Source organism: Agelaius tricolor, unplaced genomic scaffold (genome assembly GCF_023055355.1).
Source record: "Agelaius tricolor isolate 1412-34295 unplaced genomic scaffold, bAgeTri1.0.p SCAF_2, whole genome shotgun sequence".
NCBI lineage: Eukaryota > Metazoa > Chordata > Aves > Passeriformes > Icteridae > Agelaius > Agelaius tricolor.
Window position 1 is genome coordinate 47,922,750 of NW_027269262.1, and position 24,779 is coordinate 47,947,528.

Below are 24,779 nucleotides of genomic sequence, written 5' to 3' on the forward strand. Positions count from 1 at the left end.
ATGGGTGAAAAGCATTGGGAAATAAAGGTAAATATTGTATACGTAGGTTTTAGTATAAAAAGACATGACCGCCCCGTGGGTGGTCAGAGAGTGCCTGTGACTGCCTGCAGATCAGACCTCTGTTGGGCAGACAGAAAATTTTTGTAGATAAGAAATAATAAACAACCTGAAGACCGAAAGCTGAAGAGTCCAGACTCGTCCTTTGCATCGCGCCCACCAAAGAACCACTCTACCCGTGTCGGGGCAGAGACAGACAGCCGGACCCGACACTACACTGGGATAAAAAAAACAATATACAGTAAACACTTTTGCAAGTTTTTGACTCTAAGGTCAAATCCCTGGTCTTGGTCCTTTAAGTCCTTAGTGGGCCACTTGACAATCATTGCTGTTTGTGACCATACTTCCATCTACCTGTAGATATAAATTGATATAAATAAAGTATAATACCTGGCAGTATTCCAGGTGTTGTATGCCAGCAAGTCCCATGTCCCAGATAAAAGATGAGGAGCAGAAAAATCAGTCATTCTCAGATTCACATGTGAAGCAGTCTTCTAGGTGAAACTGGGTAAATGAACCCTTCTTGGGCACCCTTACCAAATTATTTGAAAATGCCACCAAAATACAAAATATATCAGTAAAACATTTCTGCTGTAACTGGTATGAGAGAACAGGATCATATGGTATATAATCCCCAGCAATTTATTCAATAAATCAAGAGGAAACCCTGAAAGTATTCAATGCGCCAGAAAATCACCATGAGATTCAACAAACATAAAACTTATATGTATATTCTGGTGAAAAGTGTAATACATTAATAAAATGCAGAAAGATTCTCTATTATTCACTTTATTAAAATGTTATTTAAATTTTCCTGAGGGGCTGTGCTTTGTGTTAATCTAGCTTCTCCTTCGTCAGTCCACACATTATTAATTGTATCTCACAGTCACTAACAAGCTACAGTGGCTGGCAAGATGCCACCTTAAAATTAAGAGCCTAAGGTGGGACACCTTGTATTCATCAATGTTTAAAAGATAAAACTGCCTTGTGCAACTTCCCATGACTGGTGTGGAAATAACAGGTAAGCTATTTAAAGCAGGTTCCTAAGGCAATTTATTCACCTTTCATGCCTGTAGTTCTACACTGGAGGGTGTGCAAGGTGGTGGGGAAGGAAGTGGGTTGAGAAGAAAAGCACTTAAGCATGAGGGTTGGCAACAAGGAGTGAGAACAAAGCACTAAGCCCTTGTGCCATCAGAGATGGGAAGCTGAGGAGTCTCCATTCTGCAGGAATGGTAACAGAAATTAAAATGGAAACTCAGATTGGTCTTGGAACAGGATTTTACTCCAAAGGACAGCATCTGGGTGAAGTTTTTGTAATTCCATCTACACAGCCTCTTGACACAAGAAGATAGAACACCTGTTCTATCAACTGACCTCTGAGTACAGTGGTGTCCTGAGATACTGTTGCTGTTGATTGCTTTCATCCATCTGAGCTTTCAGCTGCTAATAGGTTTAAATTTGGGCTGAAAAATTATTTTGCTTATAGTACTTTTACAGAAAGCAATATTTACTTCTTTTTTCCCCCCTTAGCTTCCCACTTAGCACACACTAGAAGACACAGCTTTTTCTAACATACTGCTATCGAATTCATAATTAGCTACATTAATAATATCACTCGGTCCTCTTTATATCCAGGATAACTGTGGCATTTTAATTTACAGGTATGCAGCACTACTCCTCTGATTGAGTTTCTGACCCCCAAAACCAGATTTTGCCTGGCAGCCCAGAGCAGAGTTTGGCACCTCTGTTAAGGAGGTGATGAGGATGGCCCCAAGCGATGCTGTCAGATGTTGCACGGTGACTCCACCACGTGGCAAGCAGAAGTGCCACGCGGCTGAGCTTTTCTTTGACCATAAATTGCCGTGGAAGGGGCAGTCTCTGCCCGGGGCGTGCAGCAGCTGCTGGGGCGAGAACTTCTTCAGGCACTGCAGCCTCATCTGTCCACAACCCAACACGAGCACTAACAGCCCCGCGTTCATCCCCACCTCTCCAGGAGAAAGTAACTAACACCGTTCCAAACAGGAAAAATTCGGTATAGAACAAGAGGTTGCTATAAATCACCATTAAATCACACTGTTCTTCCTCTTTATCTGTTCCTACCCAAAGAAAAAAAACCTCCTCAGTCATGTCGTACTCATTAACAAACATACTGCGCTGCTTTTTTCCAGTATGTTGGCAGTTCTTCTCTCTGTTCATCTAAAACCTTAGTTTTGGAATATTTCTAGTCAAAAAAGACTATTTTCTTTAGCAGTATCTCCTTAGAATACTTCTACTTTCACTTTCTACCATCATTTTAAAGTTTAAAGCTTTTTTTATAACCAATTCAGAGAGCTCTTCTTTGGTTCTCTTTCTTACAGCAAGAGATGGGGGCTAGAATAATCTCACATTATTCATTTAGAGTAGCCCTTTATTCAGCTGATAATATGATTTAATTTATATAAAGTAAGAGATGAGAAATGGGTGGCGGGGGGAAGTCAACTTTCTCCCAAGCCTGAATGAACGACATTCAGCAAGTCTCATAGCACACGCAGGTGACTCAGACAGACAGACAGACAGATCATGTGAGCCTGTTTTCAATGTTATGGAGCCCCTTCCCCATGGTCTGACATGAACTGGCATGGCTCTGGCATAGCCCCCATTTTTCAGGCCGTGTCAAACAATGGTTTCGGTTACAGATGAGGTGACGAGCTCTGGGCTGGCAGGGTGCCTCCACCTCCCCAGCAGCGGAGCAGCGCCTGGAACCGGCCCCCCAAGCGCGGCTCAAGCGGCCCCCCCGCTGCACCTTCCTTTTCTGGGCAAACACTTCCCTCTCCCGGTACAAAAGATAACTACAGCCACACCATTAAAAAAACCCCACATATTTCCATCTATCCTTTCATGCGTTACTTTAAATATTTGCATTCAATTTAATAAATTTAATTTTAAAATTACTCGCCTCTTCCCATATGAATGGATGTTTGAGCTTTTTCCCCACCTATGAACAAGAGTCTGGCAGCACCTGTGCTTTTGGCCAGACACCAACATCCCTTCTAACCCAAACAATTCCATGATTCTGATCCTATCATCATGATAAATGTAATTTCTGCTGGAAATATTTCTGTCACCCAGGAGGTATCTGTAGAATATTGCTCAACCTGTCAATTGTCAGCACTGAGGTGATTTTACTGATGACATAAACAAGTCCCTAATAATTTTTACTTCAGTGATAGTTTGAAAATGGTGGCAGACTATGGTCTAGGGCTGTTTATCAGGAAAATAGAATAACCAACAGCTACAGCTGTAGAGTCATTTCTGCTTTAACAATAGTGAAATGTGAAAGGTCTGGGCACAAGTCTGATGAGGAGAGGCTGAGGGAGCTGGGGTTGCTTAGCCTGGAGAAAAGGAGGCGCAGGTTGTTGTTCTAAATAGGTTATTTCACCTGATATTCAAGAAGCCAATCCACAAGTTGAGTCGAGGTATTTACAGCCCCAAGCAGACAGGGCTGCTGAGTGGCAAATCCACAAAGCCTGCACACTGACTACCAGGATGTTTCACTATTTATACATTTTAGCAAACAAAGGTACTAATGCTCACTGGCTACAAGTTACGTAGTTCTCTTATTAATTTGTATTCTATCTCCTGTTGGTTAAATAATTCCCTTATTCTCATGCTAATTAGTCTGTATGGTCAGGCCTTCTCCTAAATTGGTGGGTTTCTCGATTCCATGAGCCACAATCTCCCTGTCAGAATTACCTTTTACCCAGCTCTAGCCAATTCCAGCACAGCTGCAGAGTTGGTTTTGGTAATTCCATCTTTACCTCGGGAGTTCTGCCAAACGTTCTGGTGGCTTGTAAATTCTGCATCCTTTTGTGTCCACTGTGAAAAACGCCAATCACTTGCTTTTAAAATTTTAAAAGTTTAATAGTAATAAAATGGTTAGAATTATATGAGTAATATAATTAGAGTAATAAAAATGTGGAAAATTGTGATTAGGACAATACGAGACAATAGGAACAAAGAGTTACGCACGGTCCAGGTACCTTTTCTGGGCAAAATAAGCCCAAAAAAGGACGCTAATAGAGGACTAACCCTTAAAAACAATAACCTGTTGCATATTCATGCACCTCATCCATGATGCATAAATTCCATTCAAACAAAGGATTCTGTCTGGCCAGTGTCAGCTTCTTCCTCTTAATCCTGACGGCGTCTGCAGAGCTGAGGCAGGAAGAGTTTGTTTCTTCTGAAAATGGAGCAATAAATTCTTTTTTCTCGGAAAGATTTAGGTGTCCTGTGGCTGCTATCTGTGACTGTGGTCACAAGGGTTTTCAGGATGAAGAAGAGACGAGAATGTTGACTCCATGATCAGAAGGCTTGATTTATTATTTTATGATATATGTTACATTAGACTATACTAAAAAGCAATAGAAAGGAAAAGTTTCTTCAGCAGCTAGCTAAGCTAAGAATAGAAAAGGAATGAATAACAAAGATCTGTGTCTCAGACAGAGCAAGAGCCAGCTCTGCCATGAGTGGTCAAGAAATCCAAACACCCACAGGAGACCAATCACCTGTTGCATTCCACAGCAGCAGATAACCATTGTTTACTTTGGTTGCTGAAAACTGCAGCTTCTCACAAGGAAAAATCCTAAGAAAGGATTTTTCATGAAAGATGTCTGCGACAGCTATCTGGTGCGAGTACCTCATTCCTTTCTTAAAAAAAAAATCTCACATATATAGTTTCTATTTTAACATTATGTTATAACCTAAAGCTATATTTAACACACTACTTTTAAAAATTAATACGGCATAACTTTCTAACATAACACATATAATATTCATTTTAATATTTGCGAAAAGCCAATCATATAATACACATTTTTCACATCCACTCTCAGTGCTATCTCCTTCTCCCCAAGCTTTGTTAACCTCCCTGCATCCGAGATCATTGAAACATGTCAAATACTAAACTTTATCAAGCCAATTCTGCCGACAAATATTAAATGCAAATATTTATCCTTCTAACACCTGCACACCGAGGGAAGCGCTCATCACCCCTACAACACCTCAGAGGAGGCTGTGGCCAGCTGGGGTCGGCCTCTCCTCCCCGACAACAAGTGACAGGACAAGAGCAATGGCCTCAGGTTGTGCCAGGGGAGGTTCAGGCCGGATATCAGGAAGAATCGCCTCACAGGAAGGGCTGCCAAGCATTGGAACAGCCTGCCCGAGGAAGCGGTGGAGCCACCATACCTGGATGTTTGGGTGGCGGGCCTGGCAGCGCCGGGTTAGCGGTTGGACCCGGCCATCAAGGAGGTGTTTCCCGGCACAACCCGGTATTCCCAGCACCGTCCCGCTCCCAGAACCGACGGCGCCCCCGCTCCTCCCGCTTCCCGCTGGGGGGGCGGGGCCACGGCGTCATCGGCGCGCGCCCGCAGCGCCGCCCTCCCTCCCTGCCGCCCGCCGGCCAGGATCATGTCGCCGCCGCTCTTCAGCCTGCCCGAGGCGCGGCTCCGCTTTACGGTGAGCCTCCCCTGCCTTCCCCCCGCCCTTCCAGCCTTCCCTTCATCCCTGCCGCTCGGACGCGAAGCTGCGGGGCCGGGCTGTGCCTCGGTGGCTCTGGGCCCGCGGCCCGGCCGGGGCTGCTGCCGGGAGCGGCCCGGGCGCTGCTTTATGGAGCGCTGAGCGCGGCCGGGGTGCGGCGGAGTGGGAGTGGGAGTGAGAGTTGGGAGCGAGGAGTGAGGGCGGGCTGTGCGCCGGCTCGGCCAAGAGGGGGGGATCAGTTTTCAGGTTAGCGAAAATTAATGTGAAAGACAACGAAAGTGTAGCGTGCCCCCCCCCGAGTAAAACGTCCGGGCGTATTGCACTTTCTGTCTCTGCTGAGGGATGCTTTTCCTTTCCCAGAGCTGGGGGGCTCCGTGTGTTGCCGGCCTCTGGATCCCCTCAGGTTGTCAGACGAGAGGATGGGATTTGCACAGGAGTGCTCGAGGCACAAGCACTCGATCCCTTAGAGCGATTTTGTAACAGGAAGCAGTCATTTTTAGACCACCTTCTTAGCAGGAGTCATATGCTTTTTAACATCTTCATAAACGTAGGACTTGCAGGGATCCCATGTGAGTTTGTAGGTGGTAGAAAATTGGGAGGAGCTGTTTAACTCCCTTGAAGACAGGGAGAGGCTCTCAGGCCCATGATGCCGTTCTTGGGGCTGTCCTTGTAGGGCCAGGAGTTGGGCTCAGTGATCCTTGTGGGTCCCTTCCGACTCAGAGTGTTCCCTGATCTGTGTCCCAAAGCATCATAACCACCTGAAGCTCTGAGTGTGGCACCTGAGACAATGATAGGTCCAGTGTTGGTCACAAGAGCCTGATCCTCTGTGTATCCTTTAGAAATGCTGTTTTCACCAGGCTGCTAGCCCACGTTTGAGGTGAGATGCTCTAACAGCTCATGTGCCTAATTTCCCATGTGCTTGTTATTTGCCCTTCCTGTTACAAAGGTCTCTCTGTAAACTAACACAAGGTGTGTGGCAGGAAGATTCCTTAGTATTTCTGTCCACTGTCAGCACTGTCACTAAAAGATCCTTTTAGTTTTGTGCTGGTGTTGTAGCTTTTCTCTCTTTGCATTTGGTAGACATCCACCAGAGAGGCTCTGATTAACAAAAGCATCAAGCCGTTGTTGAATGCATTTAACCAGGTTCCTGGAAGGTAAGTGAAGGTCACTTGTTTTTTTTTTTTAATTGCCTGTTTAGATAAGTTTTAGTAATCTTGTGCCTGAGGGTAGTTACTAACTAAGGTGGAATGTTTGCATTTGCAGTGAAAATGAAAAGAAGTGTACCTTGGATCAAGCTTTTAGAGTTGTTGTAGAAGAAGAAATAGTAAGTATTTTAAACTGCTGAAGCTTATCTCTTGTTGAACCTCACATTTCTATTAGCAGGCTAGTATGTTAATGTAACAGCAATGTACTTTAGTGTAAGAAAACACTTTATTAAAAACAGGAGCTATGTAATGGTGAGGTAATTGAGATTAAAGACAGATGATTCAAGGAGGTAGGTAGAATCTTGTATTTGAGAGATATCACACTATAGTGAGAGCTGTTGTCTGAGCCTTTTCTAGCAGTTCTTTGTAATGTTTATGAAAGTCTACTGCATCTTAAAATTCTAATTCATAAACATGCATTGTTCAATAACTGTACTTTAAAAGTAGGTGGAAAGGGTAGGATTGGAGTAGATGTCAGAAAGAAATTCTTCACTGTGAGGGTGGTGAGGCACTGGAACAAGTTGTCCCAAGATGTTGTGGATGCCCCATCCCTGGAAGTGATCAAGGTCAGGTTGGATGGGGTTTTCAGCAACCTGGGTTAGTGAAAGGTGTCTCTGCCCCTGGCAGGAGAGTTTGAGCAATGAGATATTTTGGCCTCCCCAGATCAAAACTATTTTGTGATTTGTTACTTATGTAACAAAGCCGCCCTATCAGCTGAAAAGACTGATGAAAGGAGTCAAATAGTGTATGATCAAATAATATTTGAATGAAGTCTGGATGTGGGATATTAATTTTCAGAGGCAAATGACTGTGCATTTGGGTCTCTAGTGGCTGGAAGCAGTCAGGAATGGTTTAATTCTCAATAAAAACTTACTACAGTTAACTGATAGGTCAGATTTCATAGATTGTTTTGGCAAGTTGAATGTCAGTATTTGTTTTAAATATACCTACTTGGAAACAAGAATTTTAGTTTTGTTAGATACATTATGGTCAGACTGGAGAATTTCAACAGTGTTTTCTTTCTTTAGATAAACAAAGCTCCATGTGAGAATCTCCTGGCAATTATATCTCTTGCTATTAATGGAGTCACAGAAGGTGAGCATTGAAAGAGCATCTCTCTTTCAAATTTATTGACAGTTTTAGGGACCATTTAGGGGAATTTTAAAATCTTGATTTCTGTAAATCATCTACTGTGGTTATCTTTGGTGATATATGGCTCTTATGCTAGTGTTTAGTTTCAGAAGAGAAATTAAGTATAATATAATTAAATTTGGTTATATATGTGACATTTGTGTTGGAATCTTTTTCTTTTTATTTTTTGTTAAGAAAGAAAGATGGATGGATTTGGTTGCAGCATGATTAGCAGTTTCTTTGTCCAGCACTCTAAAATGATAGAAGTTTCCCATCATAATTTCAGAGATGAGACCAGTGAGTGAGGCAGAGGCAGAAATAACATCTCCTGTGTATCTGTGCTCATCTCCTGTCAGGATATGGCTGGTTTTTAGATACCTGGATCTGTTTCAATAACAGATTGTGTCAGAAATCAGTGTGCTGTTCTCTGAAGTGGCTTTTGCTCTCTTCCTTTTGTTTATTTATTCACATTATTCATCAAGAATCGTTTGTTTCACTAAGTACAGGTGAATTACATGTATGTTTTATGAGCTGTAGGAATAACAAGAGCTGTGCTGTGAGGAATGCAGGCATTGCCTGCAGAGCATGGGTGGATGGACTTGGAGGACTGTTTTAGTGGTGCTTGAAAAGGCTCTCAGCCTTCATGGATGTGTGTAGTGGGACTAACTGGATATAGAAGTCTGAAAAAGTTCACTTGCAGTCTGCAGAAAGATGTGACATTGTTTCAGATTTTGAGATCTTTATAACAGTGATTGTTTTAATATTTGTTTTATGTTAGTGCAAAGCTTTTGCAAATCTTGTTTGAGTATGTGTAGAAATAACTTTAGTGAAAGTTCACATTTTAGCCCAAGTTTTCTGTTAGGATTTGTAGGAACCCAGAAGAACTTCTTTCTTCTACTTTTTTTAATAAAATGTCCCTCAAGTGTAATGCATCTCTTTGTTTTGTATTTCAGTTCAAATTTGTTGAATAAAAAATTCCCTGTTTTCCTTATAGGTATCTGCACTGCATCAACTCCTTTTGTGCTTTTGGGGGATGTTCTGGATTGCCTCCCTTTGGATCAGTGTGACAAAATTTTCACTTTTGTGGAGAAAAATGTTGCTACCTGGAAATCGGTAGGTATTTCTGCAAATCTTCCATAGTTTGGCCAAAGCTTTTGTCTACAAGAACCATTTTGATGAACAGAATTTAACTGTCCTTGTGGCTGACACATTAGTGTCAGGAACTCCAGAGATAGCACCTGAAAAGCATTCTACTGTCTCAGTGTTTTCTTTATCTGGATTTTCTAACTAGAACCTCCTCCCATAGTCATTCAGGCTGGTTTGTTTCAGATTACATTATGGCCCCTGACATATTCACAAACTGTTGTTTATTGTTGATTCAGGTATCTCCCAGTTTCTTCCTCCAGATCACCAGTATTGTGAACACTCTAAATCTTTTTTGTGTGCTCTTTGCTTATTTGTACAAATCATACATGGAGTAATAAAGGAAATGAGTGTAAAAATTAGTGCATTCCAAGAAAAAAAAAAGGATGGTGTTCTTACAGTTCATTGTCACACGTGATTTTTCTTTATGAAGGCTGGATGTAAATGTATTTCATGCTTTCTTGGAATTTGTGGGACTTGCCTTTTTGTGAAACCTGCCTGTTATGTAAGGGAAGACTCAAATTTAGAGTTATCTGTAGGAGTGACTCATACTTACTCATATCTTGTGATTGGATTAATCTGCTCAGGAAGGTTTTATGATCTTCTAATGTCCTAAATGCCTTTACTCTGTTTCAGAACACATTTTACTCTGCAGGGAAGAATTACTTGCTGCGCATGTGCAATGGTGAGTAGTAGTTTTTCAGGCAGGGGAGAGCAGCATTAAAGAACTTCCTATCTCAGGAAATGAAAATTAGTTTAATAACTTTATTTAAATTCAGATGTGTTCAGTAAGTAATAAAGTTAAAAGGTGCATCACTCTGAACAGATACACATTCTTGGTTATTAATGTAAAAGTCATTCAGGCCTCAGGGAGCTCTTCATCAGTGGAGATCATTATAGAAGAATGTCATTCCTCAGCAATGACAGTGCCTGTATCCAAGGCTATATTTGAGTAGGATTCATTCAAATTTATTTTTTATTGGTGTTGAAGGTGTTAGGAGAATTGGCAGAATGCATTTGGAACAAGTATGTCTGGTCAGAGGGAGTCACTGGCATTTGAATTTACAATTATGAACTTCCTTAGCTCTGTAGATCATGTGATTAGCAAGTCTTGAATTCTGTTGCATGAGAAATTAAAAGAGGGATAAATACTAATATTATTTACTTTTTACAATATTTAGATCTCCTAAGAAGATTATCTAAGTCACAAAACACAGTCTTTTGTGGAAGAATTCAGCTATTCTTGGCTAGGTTATTTCCACTTTCAGAAAAGTCAGGTGAGATTTTTTGCATTTCATCACACTTAACATTGAGACTAAATAAGCTGAACCTTTAAAGTCTGTGAGGTTGCAGACCAAATCCAGTTGGACCAAATCACTTTGCATTTGCATCCTAGTTCTTGTGTCTTTCCTTGATGTTGTGACTTTTATTTGCTTTGGTTCCAGATGTAAGTTTTTGCTCTGAGAATTGAGTATCAGTATTTCATAAACAGACTTGGGAACTTCACAGCTTTTAAGACTTTCTCTTTGTTTTTCACAGGACTTAACCTACAGAGTCAGTTTAACCTGGAAAATGTCACTGTTTTCAATACCAATGAACATGAGAGCACTCTGGGACAGAAGGTGAAAATTCCTATGTAATTTTTCACTGATTCTGCAGTTAATGTGTAAGATTGTTTGCACAAAAAGTGTTTGGGACTGTAGGTTCATAATTTGGTTGTCCCTCTGGTTGTTTTGGGAATAGGCATTCCCAGGTGTCTGTTAGGTTACCTGGAACATTAAACTGTGCACCCTGAGGGAGAAAAAGACAGGTTTGATTGTGAGGAATGAGTACTGTCACTTACTGTGCAAAGTTTTCCCCACAGTATGCAGAGGACAGAGCTGTCTCTTCAGCTTTTTTTCAGGAGAAATGAGACTACCATTGCATTAAGACAGAAATTTTTTACACATATTACAGTAATAATACTTCAGAGATTTTTTGAGTTACCAGCTTAAGCTTTCTGATCTAATATATAATTGAATGTTTACAGTAAACAACACTGTGAGAACTCAGTGCAAACTGTAGTGGCATTTATATAAATCTTAAATATTTTTTTCCTATTTAGCACACTGAGGAGAGGGAAGAAGGAATGGATGTGGAAGAAGGTGAAATGGGAGATGATGAAGCACCAACGAGTTGGTGAGCTGACAGAAATTTAAAAGCTGAAGCAAAGCATTATAAAGTGAAAGGAAAAATGCTGTTTGGGAAATATCTTTAAATGTTGAGATCGAAATTCTCCTCATCTTCTGCCCTCTGAAGATTACATGTATCTAATCAGTGAAGGCTCCTGGCAATGTCTTAATTGTTTAAGTTGTCTGGAAAACAAAAATGTACAGATTTGAAAAAGTTGTATACCCTGGCTGAGAACCACTCTGATTTTGACAGTTTTACAAATTCCCTTCACAAAACTCGTGATAAGATGTATTCAGGGATTTTGAGTATATGCTTAAGGAGAAAAAGCTGTGTTCCCCTTCATGCCACAGATAGTAAAAAACTCCTAAGACCCCTTTTGTGTACTTTTTTGCTTTTATGGTGAGAAAGAACAACAGACTGAATGGAAAGCTCTTACAAGGACAAATTTTGAGTTACAGATTCCTCTGTGACGGTTCACTACTGACTCACTAATTTACTTCCAAAGTGAATAATGTTTTCTGGGGTTGTACATTCCTGAGTGAACTTGAATATAGTATATTGCTTTTCAATGTTTATTTCTTCCACAGTTCCATTCCAATAGATTATAACCTGTATAGAAAATTCTGGTCACTTCAAGATTATTTTAGAAATCCTGTGCAGTGTTATGAGAAGGTGTCATGGAAAACATTTCTTAAGGTAATCTGAGTTCATGCTTTCAACCATTCAGCCTAAGTAAAGGTCATTGTTTACATGAGTAGCAGTGACAGCATAAGCATGGAACAGTTCAAAGGCTCAGGCTGCTGGAAAATCATAATGCATTAGGAAATGCATTTTGACGCTTTCTTAAGTGAGCCTTTTTCAGTAAACTAATATATTGTGTTAAAATGTACAATAAGTTTCCTACTGTCTGTCAATACCAGAAATACTTCACATGTTGCAACAGTGCCAGAAGTACTTTTTTTTTTTTTTGTGGTTTATCAGCTGCAACAAGCAGAAGTTGTGGGTTTGGGTGGGTTTTTTTACCCCGAGAAGATAAATAGCTCTATCTAGTCCTTACTGTTATTTTTGAGTAGTCATACTGATGCCAGTGGCATCCTAAAGATTACTGGTTTCTAACAAAGAAAATCTCTTTGTAGAAGCAATGACTTGAATGTCCCCTTCAGCCAGCTGTTTCAGTTTTGCTTAGTATGAATATTGATGAGGATTTATTGCTAAGGTACTGTTTCTTCAAAATTTGTCACCCAGTATTTATTTAATTCAAAGAAGCTTAGTTATTTTTTAATCTTCATTCTCTGTGTTCTGGTAATAAGAGGTGACATCTGCTCAGACATCCTAGTATAAATCTAATTTATGACGTCTACTAATGGGGCCAAAAAAAAAAACCAAACCCACAGAAAAACACCACAGGTGCAGTTCAGAAACTGATAAAAGACTTAGGTCTTTCAGATGAAATTTTTTACTGTAGCACTGTGATCATGTGAACCTTTTTTCTTCATGATGTCTAAACAACAACACATTGTTCAGAACCTAAAATGTTTTTTTTCTTAGCATACTTTAAATATTCTGTATGATTAAATGTTCTGACATGATAACATTTTCACTTCATTTGTGGTGTTTAGAGCAGTCCTGCACATCAGTAACAAATGTTTCACATTTGTTCACATTTCTAACAGTTGTTTCAGTGGGCTGATAGCTGATCTACCAAGTATTTTACTTGCTTGGCTTTAGGTCTGCAAAGGTTCAGTATTGTTTTCATGTGGTAAATAAAAAAAACTCTCTTTTATAGTACTCGGAAGAAGTTTTGGCTGTTTTCAAAAGTTACAAATTGGATGACACTCAGGCTTCCCGAAAAAAGTTGGAAGAACTAAAAACAGGAGGAGAACATGTGTATTTTGCAAAGTTCCTAACTAGTGAAAAGGTACGTGGCTTCCCTTCCAGAATTTCAAGCTAATTGAGGTTGGAAGGAACCTATGTCTGGTTCAGCTTCCCTTCTCAAAGCTCTCAGCTGGAGCAGTTGATCAGCACTATGTCCAGTTGAGACTCCACAGTTTCTCTGGATATCCTATTACACTGTTTGGCCATTTTATTTAGATAGATGTATTCTATTCCTTTTTGTATTTTATTCTTTGTGGGTTGTCTCTGTTAATTAATGACTCAGAGGCTTCTATTTCTGGAATAAGAGTCTTCAATAATGCTGCCATTTGTTTATTGGATTTCATTTCTAATGTTGCCTTTACAAAGATAAATTAAAAGAGAGTAAATATTTAAAGATCTTTTGCTTTTTTATTGTTGTTTAGCTGATGGATTTACAGCTGAGTGACAGTAACTTCCGTCGTCACATCTTGTTGCAGTACCTAATACTATTTCAGTATCTAAAGGGACAAGTCAAATTTAAAAGGTAATGTGAAAATACTTTGTGTTTTGGGGATGGGGAACTAGGAACTTGGAGATAAACCAAAATATTTTAAAATAGTTTGCCTACTTATTCTGAGTTTGTGGAACTTGGAGCCTTGGATTGGTAAATACAGGGTATGCCTGAAGTTATTTAACAGCAGGAAAGCAGAGGTCTCAATTAATTTCTCTGTTCCTCTGCCTGATTCTTTGCCCTCCTGTGCTCTCATGTTGGTTGCTTAAAATTGTGCCATTTACTATACAGGCAGAAATGCAATCTGCTCATCTTTGCAGAGTAAGTTTTCTGCCAGGTTGGTGAGTTGTGGGGTCTCAGAGAAGTAGAGGCCATTAAAACTTGCTTACAGTGAGTGCCAGCCATGACAGGGAAGGAGACTCTCCTTGGCAGCACCCAGTTGTTAAGACCAGTGCAAGGTACTTGTGTGTGGCATCATTTTGAATCTATACTGGCTTTGCAAAGTGGCATTGGTTGCTGATTTGTTTTTTCTTAGTGTACTGCAGAACTCTGTCTAAAATGGCAAGAAATAGCAATGGTGATAATTGCTTTTATAAATTCATGGGATAGAACCAAACTCCATCTGTTCCTAGTCTCTTAACATTATTCTGAAGAAAAACCCATCTCATTTCCTGTGCCCTGGGCCATATTTGCACGTAATAATTAACATCCTTAACAAGGCAGGTGTCTCCCACCTGCTATATATTGCTTTTTGTAAACAGCTCTCAAAGAACTTTGTAATCTAGGATCATTATCCTAATTCTACAGATCATTTATCAAGGCAGTCTAGTGGCTGAGAAGGAATGGAATTCAGGTCTTGTGAATTCCAGTTCAGTCCTTTTGAGGTGACAGTCATTCAATGTCATTGCATTAAAATGTTCATTATAAATTGTCACTTATTGGTGGTCAAGGATGGCATGGGATACAAATGGTGGTATAACACTTGGTGAGTGTTTTTGAGGTAAATCTTTTCATTGTGCCCATTTGCTGTATTTTGGGTCCAATATCGAGGCTTGATCTTGAATCACTCAAATGAGCTTCCTATTGGGTGAATCTACACCTTGAAAGTGTAGTCCCCAAGCACATCTAATTAATTCCACAAACTAGTAAATGCCCCGGGAGCAGAGCAGATCACATTCAAAGCACTTTCCTCAGATCTCCTCTTAACACCCCTCACAAGGTATGTAGTATAAATTATATGTCCTCAGCACACTTTCTGATGTGTTGTTTTTTTTTTTTCAATTCCAGTTCAAACTATGTTCTAACAGATGAACAGTCTCTTTGGATTGAAGATACTACAAAAGCAGTCTACCAGGTTGGTACAGTATCTACTCATAAAAATTACATGGAAGAATATTGAGCATGTAATATTGTATCAACCACCTTTAAAGCAGTAGCCACCATTTTCTCTGGAGTTCTTTACCTACATGTTCTGCAACAGATACAATGCAAAAAGTTCACCTTCTTTTCTCTCATTCATAGCTTCTTTCAGAAAATCCTCCAGATGGGGAAAGATTCTCAAAAATGGTAGAGGTGAGTATTTTGATGCCTGCCTGAACAAAGTCTATAGCACATAAAAAAGCAGTTTCAGCTTATACTAGCTTTTTGAACACACCTATTATATCTGAGAACTTTTACCTCATCCTAGTAAAAATTGGTCCTATAGTGTCTTATTATTTTGTAGTCATATTTTATCCCATGTTTTCATTAATGTCTTTCTTCCTTCTTCAGGGGAGAAATGGAGATATGCCTGTATGTGCATGTGTACACATGCACATTGGAAAGCAAAAAATATTCCAAAGCTTTTGCAGATAGGAGTCCTGTGCCCAAAGACATGGAAATGAAATACAAGTGAAATTAATCAAAACCCAAGAAATTGTCTTTTTGCTATCCTTTTTTCCTTTACTTTGACCGTATCTATTTTCTTGACTAGACCAGGGGAGATAAAGCTTTTCCCACAATTTTTGAAGAGAGGAGTTACACTATTTTTGCATAAATCAATCCAGTTGCCTAAGATTATACTGATGATCTTCAGGATAGTGACTGAAACACACAACCTAGAACAAAGTTTTCCCCTTAATTTTAATAGCTCAATTTAAAACTTTGGGGTCAAGAACATGCTTATGACCCTAATAATGTGCAATACCTTCTGTCTTTCTACAGCATATATTAAATACTGAAGAAAACTGGAACTCATGGAAAAATGAGGGCTGCCCAAGCTTTGTAAAAGAAAGGTAACTGTGTTATGGAACAGAAGCTTTCTGCTGCTTGTTTGAAATGGTGGTTCCACTTCAGAGTCTGCTACCCATGGTGTATATTGACCACTCACACAACTTGGAGATCTGTACAGTTGCCTGTCCCTTCAGTGAGTGCAGGCTCTTAGATTTCTGCCAAAAGTCATAAGGCTTGCAGTATGTCAGGGAAGAGGTGCTTATGGGTGTGTCTGCTCTCAGGAGAGCATTCTTCATTGTCTCAGGGCAATATTTTGTGGTACTGGTACTGGTCCAGGAGACTGGAGCAGGTTTTGCTGCCTCCTGCTTTCAGCAGACCCTAGGTTGAAGTGGTTAGTGCCTGACTTTTCCATTTATCCCTTTGGACTGCCTCTAATGAAGCCTTTGGCATTATGGATTTGGGCAGGGCAGCATACCTGGAGTTTGTGTAACAGTTCTCTTACACAATTTATTTATTAGTTTGCCACTTGATGGTGATCACTTACCTTAAAGGGAATGACAATTAGATGGCTATCACCACTGAAAGTTTCCTGTGTTACTAACTAGTGGCAAAACTTGAACTTTGACTCCATGTGTCTACTTGACTGTCTTGAGGGGATGACCAAACATTTGTCTTCCACCCTTCTTCATTGTACACACAGAATGGCCTCTTTGTGGTAAGGAACATGTGGGTCGTTATATCTTTGGAGATTCCCTTTTATTGGAGAGATGATGTGCAGCCACCTCTTCATGACTTAAGCTGTTTGTAAATAAAAGGGAGGGGGGCTGTTAGAAGAGAGAAATTACTGTTGCAGGGGGATTGTGGGGAAGTAAAATTATGAAATTTGACTTTTATAAATATTCTGTCTCCTTTAGATCTCATCCAGAGTTTCAGCTTGGGTAGGTCTTGCCCTAACCTCAGTCCTCTGGGATCTCCAATCTCTAATCCCATGAAATCAGGTGCAGCTGGGGAAAGAGACCTTGCAACCATGATCCCAGCAGCAGGGTAGATCACGTCCTGCTGGCACAATTGTGATTTGCTTCCTTCTGTTTATTGGGACTCTGGTAGATCTTTATATTTTTGAGTGAACTAATTTTGGTGTCTGGCAGAATCCTTTATCTCTACTTTGCCTCCTCTCTCCTTTTCCCCACTGCCTCCTTCCACCCTTAGACCCTTAGACTCACTGTCCCTCAGTCCTCATCTCAGGTGAAAGGTGAAGGTGAAACAGCTTCTTTTGTTCTTGAGATATTACTGGTTTGACACTAAAGAGCATTTTTTTTTTCTTTAGACCTCCTGATTCTAAGCCAATGAGGCCTGTGCGGAAGAGGCCAGCTCCAGAGGACTTCTTAGGAAAAGGATCAAACAAAAAAATCCTTATGGGGAAGTATGTTGGTTTCTCTTTCCTTTACAAAGTTTCTGGGTTTGGCTTGGTTAATTGGTTTGGGGGATTTTATGTTTGGGGTTTTTTCCTCCCACTGTTTTTTCTATACATCAATTTTCAAACATCCTTATTTTGGAGCTGCCAAAGAACAGCCAAAGGATATATCACTCTTTTAAAACTTGCAGTAGCCTTTCTTTCCTTATAACCATCTTTTCCAGATCCCTTTAAAACAGTCCATGAGTGTGGCATGGTAGGATGATGAACATAAACAATGTGTGTTTATGCTTTTCTTTTCAGTGAGGAGCTGACCCGCCTTTGGAATTTATGTCCTGATAACATGGAAGCCTGTAAATCTGAGAGTAGGTAGGTAAAAAATGGGTGTGTCATTGTTTAAAGCTAACTAATTAGCACTCTAATTAGAGAGTTACAAAATTGGCATAAGGAAGATGTACAAGATGATCTCAGGAAGTGTGCATTTCACACCTTTAGAGAAGGTGGTTGTATGAATTTTTGCCCTGAAACCGCTTTACAGTTTTCCTCACTTCTTCGAGTGTTTATGCTGCCAGTAATTTTCATTGCTTACTAAAGTAAAATCTAAGCTGAAAACCAGATGAAAACTTTCCTTTTGTAGAACATGATTGTATAATTAATTACCTTATATAATGAAGGAAGACTGCCAAGTCTGGCTCTGATGAAGTTAGCATGCTGCTTGGCTATGATTTTCGAGCAGGCCTGTGCTTTAAACAATGCTAGATAAGAGGAAATTGGCTACCAGGCATTGTTCCAGCACATACCGTGTCTGTTCGTGGGGCAGATACAGAAAAATGCAATTATTAGTTGTCCCTTCTGCTTGCACAATTGTAGGAAATGCTTAAAATATACTCTGCTACATGACTTTCTTTGTTACAGGTGTCAAAATCTCTTTTACTGTGCAGGCATGATGCAGAGTAAGAAAATTTGGAGAAGGAATGGGACAGTTCCCGAAGAGAACTCTGCTAGTAGTGGCTGTAAAGTCTGGTTCTGTGGGGAGAGGTGCTAGCTGTGCAGATTTCCTGGGTGGAGGAATTGCTTTTCTAGAGGTTCAGAGTTTTGCAGAGGAAGTGCCCTCCTTTCTTGTGAGGCTGGGATGTACAGGAAGGCCTTTGACAGGATGCTTGCCTTTACTAGGCCAAGGGATGAAGGTGGAGTTGTGTTTGGAACCAAAGCTTTTGGTTCCATGTGTGTGATTGTATTGTGCTGCAATGCCTTTAAACAAAAATAAATAAATAAAGCCCTTAACAAACATAGATAAACAAAGAAAATGCATGCCATGGTAAACAGGAAATTGATCCCACAGTGTCAAGATTCAGTTGCAAGTTTTTGTCGTGGGCTTTGTGACTGTATGTGGTCAAGTGAAAGCTTTTTGCCTTGGTTCTTCACATCTCCATTCAAATGGGGTAATACTTCCTTAGCTGTCCCCTTTTTAGATGGTTGTTTTGGGGATAATGTGGCAGGACTCAGATGAGTTTTCAAGGTGTTGGCTTTTTCCAGTAGTCAGTGATGATGCATGGGGCACTGCTGCCCTGGGCAAAATGCCTTTTTCAAAACAAAATTGAAATGAATGTATAGACCAGTGTGCTTCACCCCCTGCTCCAGCCCTTTGCTAGACTCCCTTACAGAAGCAGGTGTGTCTCTGTCAGCATTGGGTAGGAGAAATACAGATCATTATGAGCTTGCTTTGCTCCACTGAGAGTCTTGGCTCTCAGTAACCTACAGCTCTCACACAATCTGTGTTTCTTGGGTAGAGTCTTCTCAGCAGCAAACCATCCTGATGGTGTGAAATTTCATTTCTGTTCTTTTTTTAGGTCAGGGTTCCTTTTGTGCTGCTTTGAGTACCTGTCAGAACCCACCACAAGCAGTTCTGAGAGCAGATGGAGCTGAGGTGGGGGGTGGCAGGGACAGCCATGTTTTGCTGCTGTCAGATGGCACAAACTAGCAACCATTTTAGACTTCTGAGCGCTTGTGAGCTGTGCAAATGCTGCTAACAGATGTTGACATCACCTCTTTGTATGGCAGGAGGTTTAAATGTATATAATAGGCAGTGCTAGCAACTGCTGGCACACTCTAGTGGTTATGCAGTTAATAATTTTATAGCAATATGTACCAAGCACTTTCTTTGCTTGTTTAAAATTGTTAAATTTGAGTGGGTTGGTTTGGGATTTGTATTTTTCTCCTCAGTGGATGAGCTCGAGATGTGTCAAAAGAAACAAAGACTGTCCATTTTAGAAAAGTTTGTGAAGCATATTTAAGCTCTTTATTTGATTTTTTTTTTTTTAGGGAATATATGCCAACACTGGAAGAATTTTTTGAGGAAGCTATTGAACAAGCAGACCCTGAAAACATGGTTGAAAATAAATATAAGTATGTCCATCTCTGCTGTGTTTCACTTGATTTTAATCTGTTTCATGTTTGGACTGTTAAAGAAAACAGACTGTTCTCAGCATTACTAGTATCTGTGTAGGACTCCAGAAATGTACAAAAACTGATTAAATTTGGACAGAATTATATTACTAAATGTCTCAAATCTTTCTCTGTGTTTTTATAGATGCCAGACTTTAATAATCAAACTTGTGTTTTATTGTAGGGCTGTGAACAATTCTAACTATGGCTGGAGAGCACTGAGACTTTTGGCACGCAGAAGTCCCCACTTCTTCCAGCCAACAAACCAACAGTTCAAGAGTTTACCTGAATATCTAGAAAACATGGTAATCAAATTAGCCAAGGAGCTGCCTGTAAGTAATATTATCCTATGATAATAAATGCTGAATTCATTCACTTTCTGGTTGTCCCTCTGCAGTCCATTTGGTACAGAGGGGGAGAAAAAAAACAGCCAGGAAAAAAGTTTGTACACTGAAATAAAAATTACAAATAAAATTAGACTAATCTCTGAACATTCCCATAACAATAAACTGAGTAACACTGATTAACGTAGTAACTGTTGAACTCTGCCTTGTACTCTGAAAAAAACCAGCTGTGGCAACCCTGTTGGTAGGTGGGAGTGTATATATATATATATATATATATATATATATGTGTGTGTGTGTGAATATATACATATATATATATTAACCCAGCTGCTTGGGTTCCATGTTGCAGTGCAGACCAATTTTATGGAAGCCAGAATTTTATTAGCCAGAATCATGGCTCATGAATATACTGGGATGGCAGGAAAAGAGGCAGTATGTGCAGCTGATGGTGCTGTGCTTACCAGAACTTTACAGCAAGGTTTGCCTGAGGTCTTCTATCAGCTCCCTGACTTCTAAAATATGCAAAACAAGAATAAACCTTGTGGAGCTGTAAAATTAAGGCATTAACCCTTTACTTGGTCAACAGTACAAATTTGAGTCCAGGTGGGGCCTTTCAGATGGCTTTATACACAGTGATAAGAGAGGCTGCCAGTGGGGAAGGGGTGCTTTCTACACCTCTGAATTGGCACAAAACCCAGCAATGTCTTGCAGATACAAACCCCTGCTTCTCTACTGAGACTTTCCTTCTCTGTAATGTGAGGTCTAAAGGTTGGAGTTTAATATATGGCTGTTTTGTTTGTCCAGCCATCAGAGTTAACTGTAAGCTAAGAGCAAGTTTAGAAAAAATGTGGGGATTGTAATTTGTTGAATGTATTAAGGTATGGCTGCATGCAATATTCCTGGTACTACTGTCATGTGCCAAAAGCAATGGCAAGAAACAATTTGTGTACCTAAGGCCCGTGGCTGAAATATAGAAAAAGATGAAACCTTTTGGCTGATCAGTACCTGAATGAGGGAGTGAAAAGTTTGTTGTTTGTGTATTTGATTGCCACCTTCCAGAAGTCTGAAAGTACATAAACTTTGAGGAATTCCCAAGTGTGGAATAAAATTAATGAATAACAATAATCATGATTTTTTTTTTAAATGTTCATCAGTAGTGATCTTAAATTTGGTTGGCTGGGTTTTTTTTTTTTAAGCAAGTGATAAAGTTTGCTATGGAATGCTTAGTTGTTGTTACTATGAAAAGGAAAAATCCTATTAAATCAGTGGATGCTTTGATGAGTTTTTTTTTAGTTAGTAATATATTTTATTAGAACTTACTGGTGTTAGTGGTGTTTAGGAGACTCTGGGGGATTTTTGATTCTCATGTGGGATTGTGTCAAACTTTCCATTCTAACACACATTCCAGAGACAAGGACAGAGCTGTAGAATTTCTCTTTGAAAACAAAATGCATCCAGTGATGTTTAGTTCTTTCATTGTAGCCTCCTTCTGAAGAAATAAAAACAGGTGAAGATGAAGATGAGGAAGATAATGATGCTTTATTAAAGGAAAACAATGAAAGTAAGACTTGCATATTCTTAGTCTTTCCAGTTTTTCTCTTGATATGTGTTGCAGAATCTGTGTTTTAACATAGTTTCCACTGAGGGCCATCAGTCCTGCTTACCCCAGTGCATTAGCACCAACAAGCACAGCCTTTTTGGGACACAGGAGCAGCCTCCCAGTGTCCTGGCCTGCAATGCTGAAAGCTTCCAACCTGTTGGATTAGCACTTTCACTAGGAGCCTCTTTCACCTTTTCTGCTATGTAGTCTGTGTTGACAGTGTCACTGGGTGTTCAGGGCTGAAATGTCAGCTGTGTAAAAGCCTGTGTGAGTGCTCCTCTCCCACTTTCCTGTTCTCTCTGCCCTTTAATCACTGGGCTAAGCACTTTCCCCTAGCCCTCCTGGGGTAGTAACTGTGGAACTTTCAAAAATGGATATATTCCAACTCTGAGATCTTTACTTCTTCATTTAAAATACCTTAGAGGCAAAAGTTTCTCTGGAAGAAGAACAACCTTCCTGACAAACATCATCTCACTCATTGTTCTCCACAATCTGTGTCTGTCTCTTGCCTTTAATCCTGGCATGTCCTGCTCCTAGGTGTCCTTCCCTATCTCCTTTGTCTGTGAATCTGCCATCTTCCATCCTCATTCGTGCCTTCATCTCACAGCACCCTTGTGGGCTATAACCCTGTATCCCAGCTCCTGGATCCAGCACGGGCGGATGGGATGCACAGGGCATAGAAGCCAAACACTGGGTACCTCTGGCAGCTTTGTTGCAAGCTGTTTTCTGTCAGTGGAAAGACACCTGTGGGCTTCTGTGAATCTCTCTCATGTTGCCCTTTTCCATCCAGCACGGGCGGATGGGATGCACAGGGCATAGAAGCCAAACACTGGGTACCTCTGGCAGCTTTGTTGCAAGCTGTTTTCTGTCAGTGGAAAGACACCTGTGGGCTTCTGTGAATCTCTCTCATGTTGCCCTTTTCCATCCAGCACTTGACCTTCTCCACAGTCTCCTTTGCAATAGTAGAGAAGTTCTTTCCTCTTTAGCTTAATGCTAATGCACACAGCCTTTGTGGTGTCACTGTGTGGGATTTATGTCTTTCTTTAAATCTTGTCTTAAAGCAATGATGGCAGAACCATGGTCTGCTGTGCTTAGACATAAGAGAAATGATCTGAGGGCTTTTATTGTTTTGTTGTTCTGCATCTTTTGTCCTTTTCCTCTGTGTGACTTTAGTTCAGATAAATGACTGTGACTGATAAGTGCTGGAGAGACTTGAAATTTCTACTCCGTGCCACCTCTCTTCAGGTGGCACAAGAAGGGACTAGTTCTTAATAAGAGATTATTTTTTAATAAAATAAATTTTATTTAAAAGTAGGAGTATGATTAATTTCTCTATGTATTTCAATTTTTGGTGTTTTTTTCTTTAAAATTGTGAAATAAACAGGGATGGTAAGCCACAGACTGTAGACTGTGATAAGCTATGAATGTGCAAACCCATCTGTAATCACTGTAGCACTTGGCTTCCCAGCAGAGCCTAGCATTCCATGGTTTTTATGTCAATGCCAGAATGATAGAAAATTCCTGACTACACATGAAATTTACTGTCATAGCCCTGTCGTGTTGCCAATAGGAACAAAAAAACTGAATGAATACTGGGTTTGTTTGTTTGTATTTTTTTACCTGGGTTGACTTTGAGTAAGGTGGCTAAAAAATTCCAAAATACAGCTAAATGTTAAAGATCACTCTGTATTTTAATGTTATAATTGACTTGTGTTGAAGTCTGTCAAAATCCTTGTTTTCACTTGGAGTAGGCATTTCTGATGTATTTAAGACTTAGGCACTTCTCTCAATATAAAAGGAGATAACATAAAAAGCAAGATTTTCCATATTTATGGGCATTAAGGGACATAGCTCTTGAAACCCAGGTAAACACCTGTAAAAATCTGCTCTTGGAGCTCGAGTAGGTGTAAGTCAGTCTGTCAGTAAATAAACAGAGGATTTAAAATATGGAGGATTCATTTGCAGTGTCTGGAGGTGTTCCCTGTGTCTCACTGATTCCTTCTCTGTTTTCCCCAGGTCCAGAGGTGCAACGGGACAAAGCCATGACGGGCGAGCAGATCGAGTCCTTTGCCAACAGGCTGGGGGAGCAGTGGAAGGCCTTGGCCCCCTACTTGGAGATGAAGGAGTCTGACATCAGGCAGATCGAGCTGGACAGCGAGGATGTGAAGATGAGAGCCAAGCAGCTGCTGGTGGCCTGGCAGGATCAGGAGGGCTCTCACGCCACCCCCGAGAACCTGATCACAGCGCTGACCAAGGCCGGCCTCGGGGAGCTGGCCGAAAGCCTCACCAACGACACCGAAGGCAGCAGCTAACTCGCCTCAGATGCCAACTGACTGACTTGGGGCTGGGGGGTTGGTAATTGTGACTCTTCTGGTGCTTGCCATTGATAATTGTTACTTTTGTCGCTAGGCAATAGATTTTTGATAGGTATTTTATGTTCGGTAAATGATATAAAGCTTTTTAATATTACTGTTGGATTGTCCAGAGTGTCTGAGACAAAGGATTAGTCGCTGTGGCCTGGAACTAGGAAGCTTTATCTTTGGTGGTAGAACATGAAAGGGAGGATGGAGAGTCCTTGCAGCTTTTGGGGCAGGCTCTGGGAGTTTGGCACCAGCAGAACTCGGGTTGCTCCTGCTGGACAGAGAATTGGCAGGCTCGTTCCTCACAGCAGGGAAGAACTGTGTGTGAAGGACTTTGGAGTCACTCTTTGGGGTCATGGGAGCTGGGGACTGTCAAAAGAGGTAAAATGAGAGAGTTGTGATGGCACTCCAAGGCACAGCACTGCCTTCCAGGGAAGAAGCGCTGTCCTGCTCTCCCACTGAAGCACTGGTTCAGTCAGTGATCAAGGGATTTCCATGCTGGTTTTTGTTAGTGATTACTTTTAGCTTCTCATTCTTTGGCTGTGTAGGAACACTCCTGAGTACTGGTGAACAAAGAAGTTTTTTTGTCACAGGTAATTGTGAAGGTTTCATTTTAAGGCCATGGTTATCTGTAGCTGTTTTCCCTCAAAACGTGAGAGGTTTTTGTGGTGTTAAGTGGCAGCTGGCTACAACTTGTTCTGTGGCTAGTTTGTGTAGTGCTTCTGCCACTGAACTCTGTATTTCTTCAGCTATTCACTCATAGCTGTGAATTTCCAGCATGATTAGCTACTACCTCAAAGGAGAGTTCCTGCCTG

The 24,779-nt window shown here is 40.6% G+C and overlaps 1 protein-coding gene and 1 long non-coding RNA gene across 16 annotated transcripts in view; one reads left to right on the forward strand and one right to left on the reverse strand.

The window, feature by feature from the left end:
* The window catches only part of LOC139585346 (uncharacterized), a 34,712-nt gene extending 29,262 nt beyond the window's left edge, over positions 1-5,450 (reverse strand). For 3 of the 15 annotated variants that reach the window (XR_011677054.1, XR_011677045.1, XR_011677047.1), the window contains exon 1: positions 5,281-5,448. This is a non-coding gene — a long non-coding RNA (uncharacterized lncRNA). Of the gene's footprint in view, positions 1-3,854; positions 3,913-5,280 lie in introns of all 15 variants that reach the window. The other 12 variants (XR_011677059.1, XR_011677046.1, XR_011677049.1 and 9 more) reach the window with 9 other exon arrangements.
* Positions 5,397-24,073, forward strand: THOC1 (THO complex subunit 1). Its single transcript, XM_071418014.1, has 21 exons — positions 5,397-5,550; positions 6,652-6,725; positions 6,835-6,895; positions 7,805-7,871; positions 8,902-9,020; positions 9,687-9,735; positions 10,232-10,327; positions 10,590-10,672; positions 11,155-11,228; positions 11,810-11,918; positions 13,009-13,140; positions 13,520-13,620; positions 14,875-14,941; positions 15,109-15,159; positions 15,790-15,860; positions 17,126-17,221; positions 17,516-17,581; positions 19,535-19,618; positions 19,842-19,989; positions 21,487-21,565; positions 23,621-24,073. Exons 1-21 carry the CDS (start codon positions 5,503-5,505, stop codon positions 23,914-23,916), a joined length of 1,971 nt encoding a protein of 656 aa, XP_071274115.1. The 5' UTR covers positions 5,397-5,502; the 3' UTR covers positions 23,917-24,073.
* The last annotated feature ends 706 nt before the right edge of the window (positions 24,074-24,779 follow it).

Bases quoted from the DNA above. Each gene is read 5' to 3' on its own strand.
- THOC1 (XM_071418014.1), top strand. From the start codon at position 5,503: ATGTCGCCGCCGCTCTTCAGCCTGCCCGAGGCGCGGCTCCGCTTTACG. The intron at 13,621-14,874 runs GTAATGTGAAAA...TTTCAATTCCAG, and splicing joins GGACAAGTCAAATTTAAAAG to TTCAAACTATGTTCTAACAG. The intron at 17,222-17,515 runs GTATGTTGGTTT...TTTTCTTTTCAG, and splicing joins AAAAAAATCCTTATGGGGAA to TGAGGAGCTGACCCGCCTTT.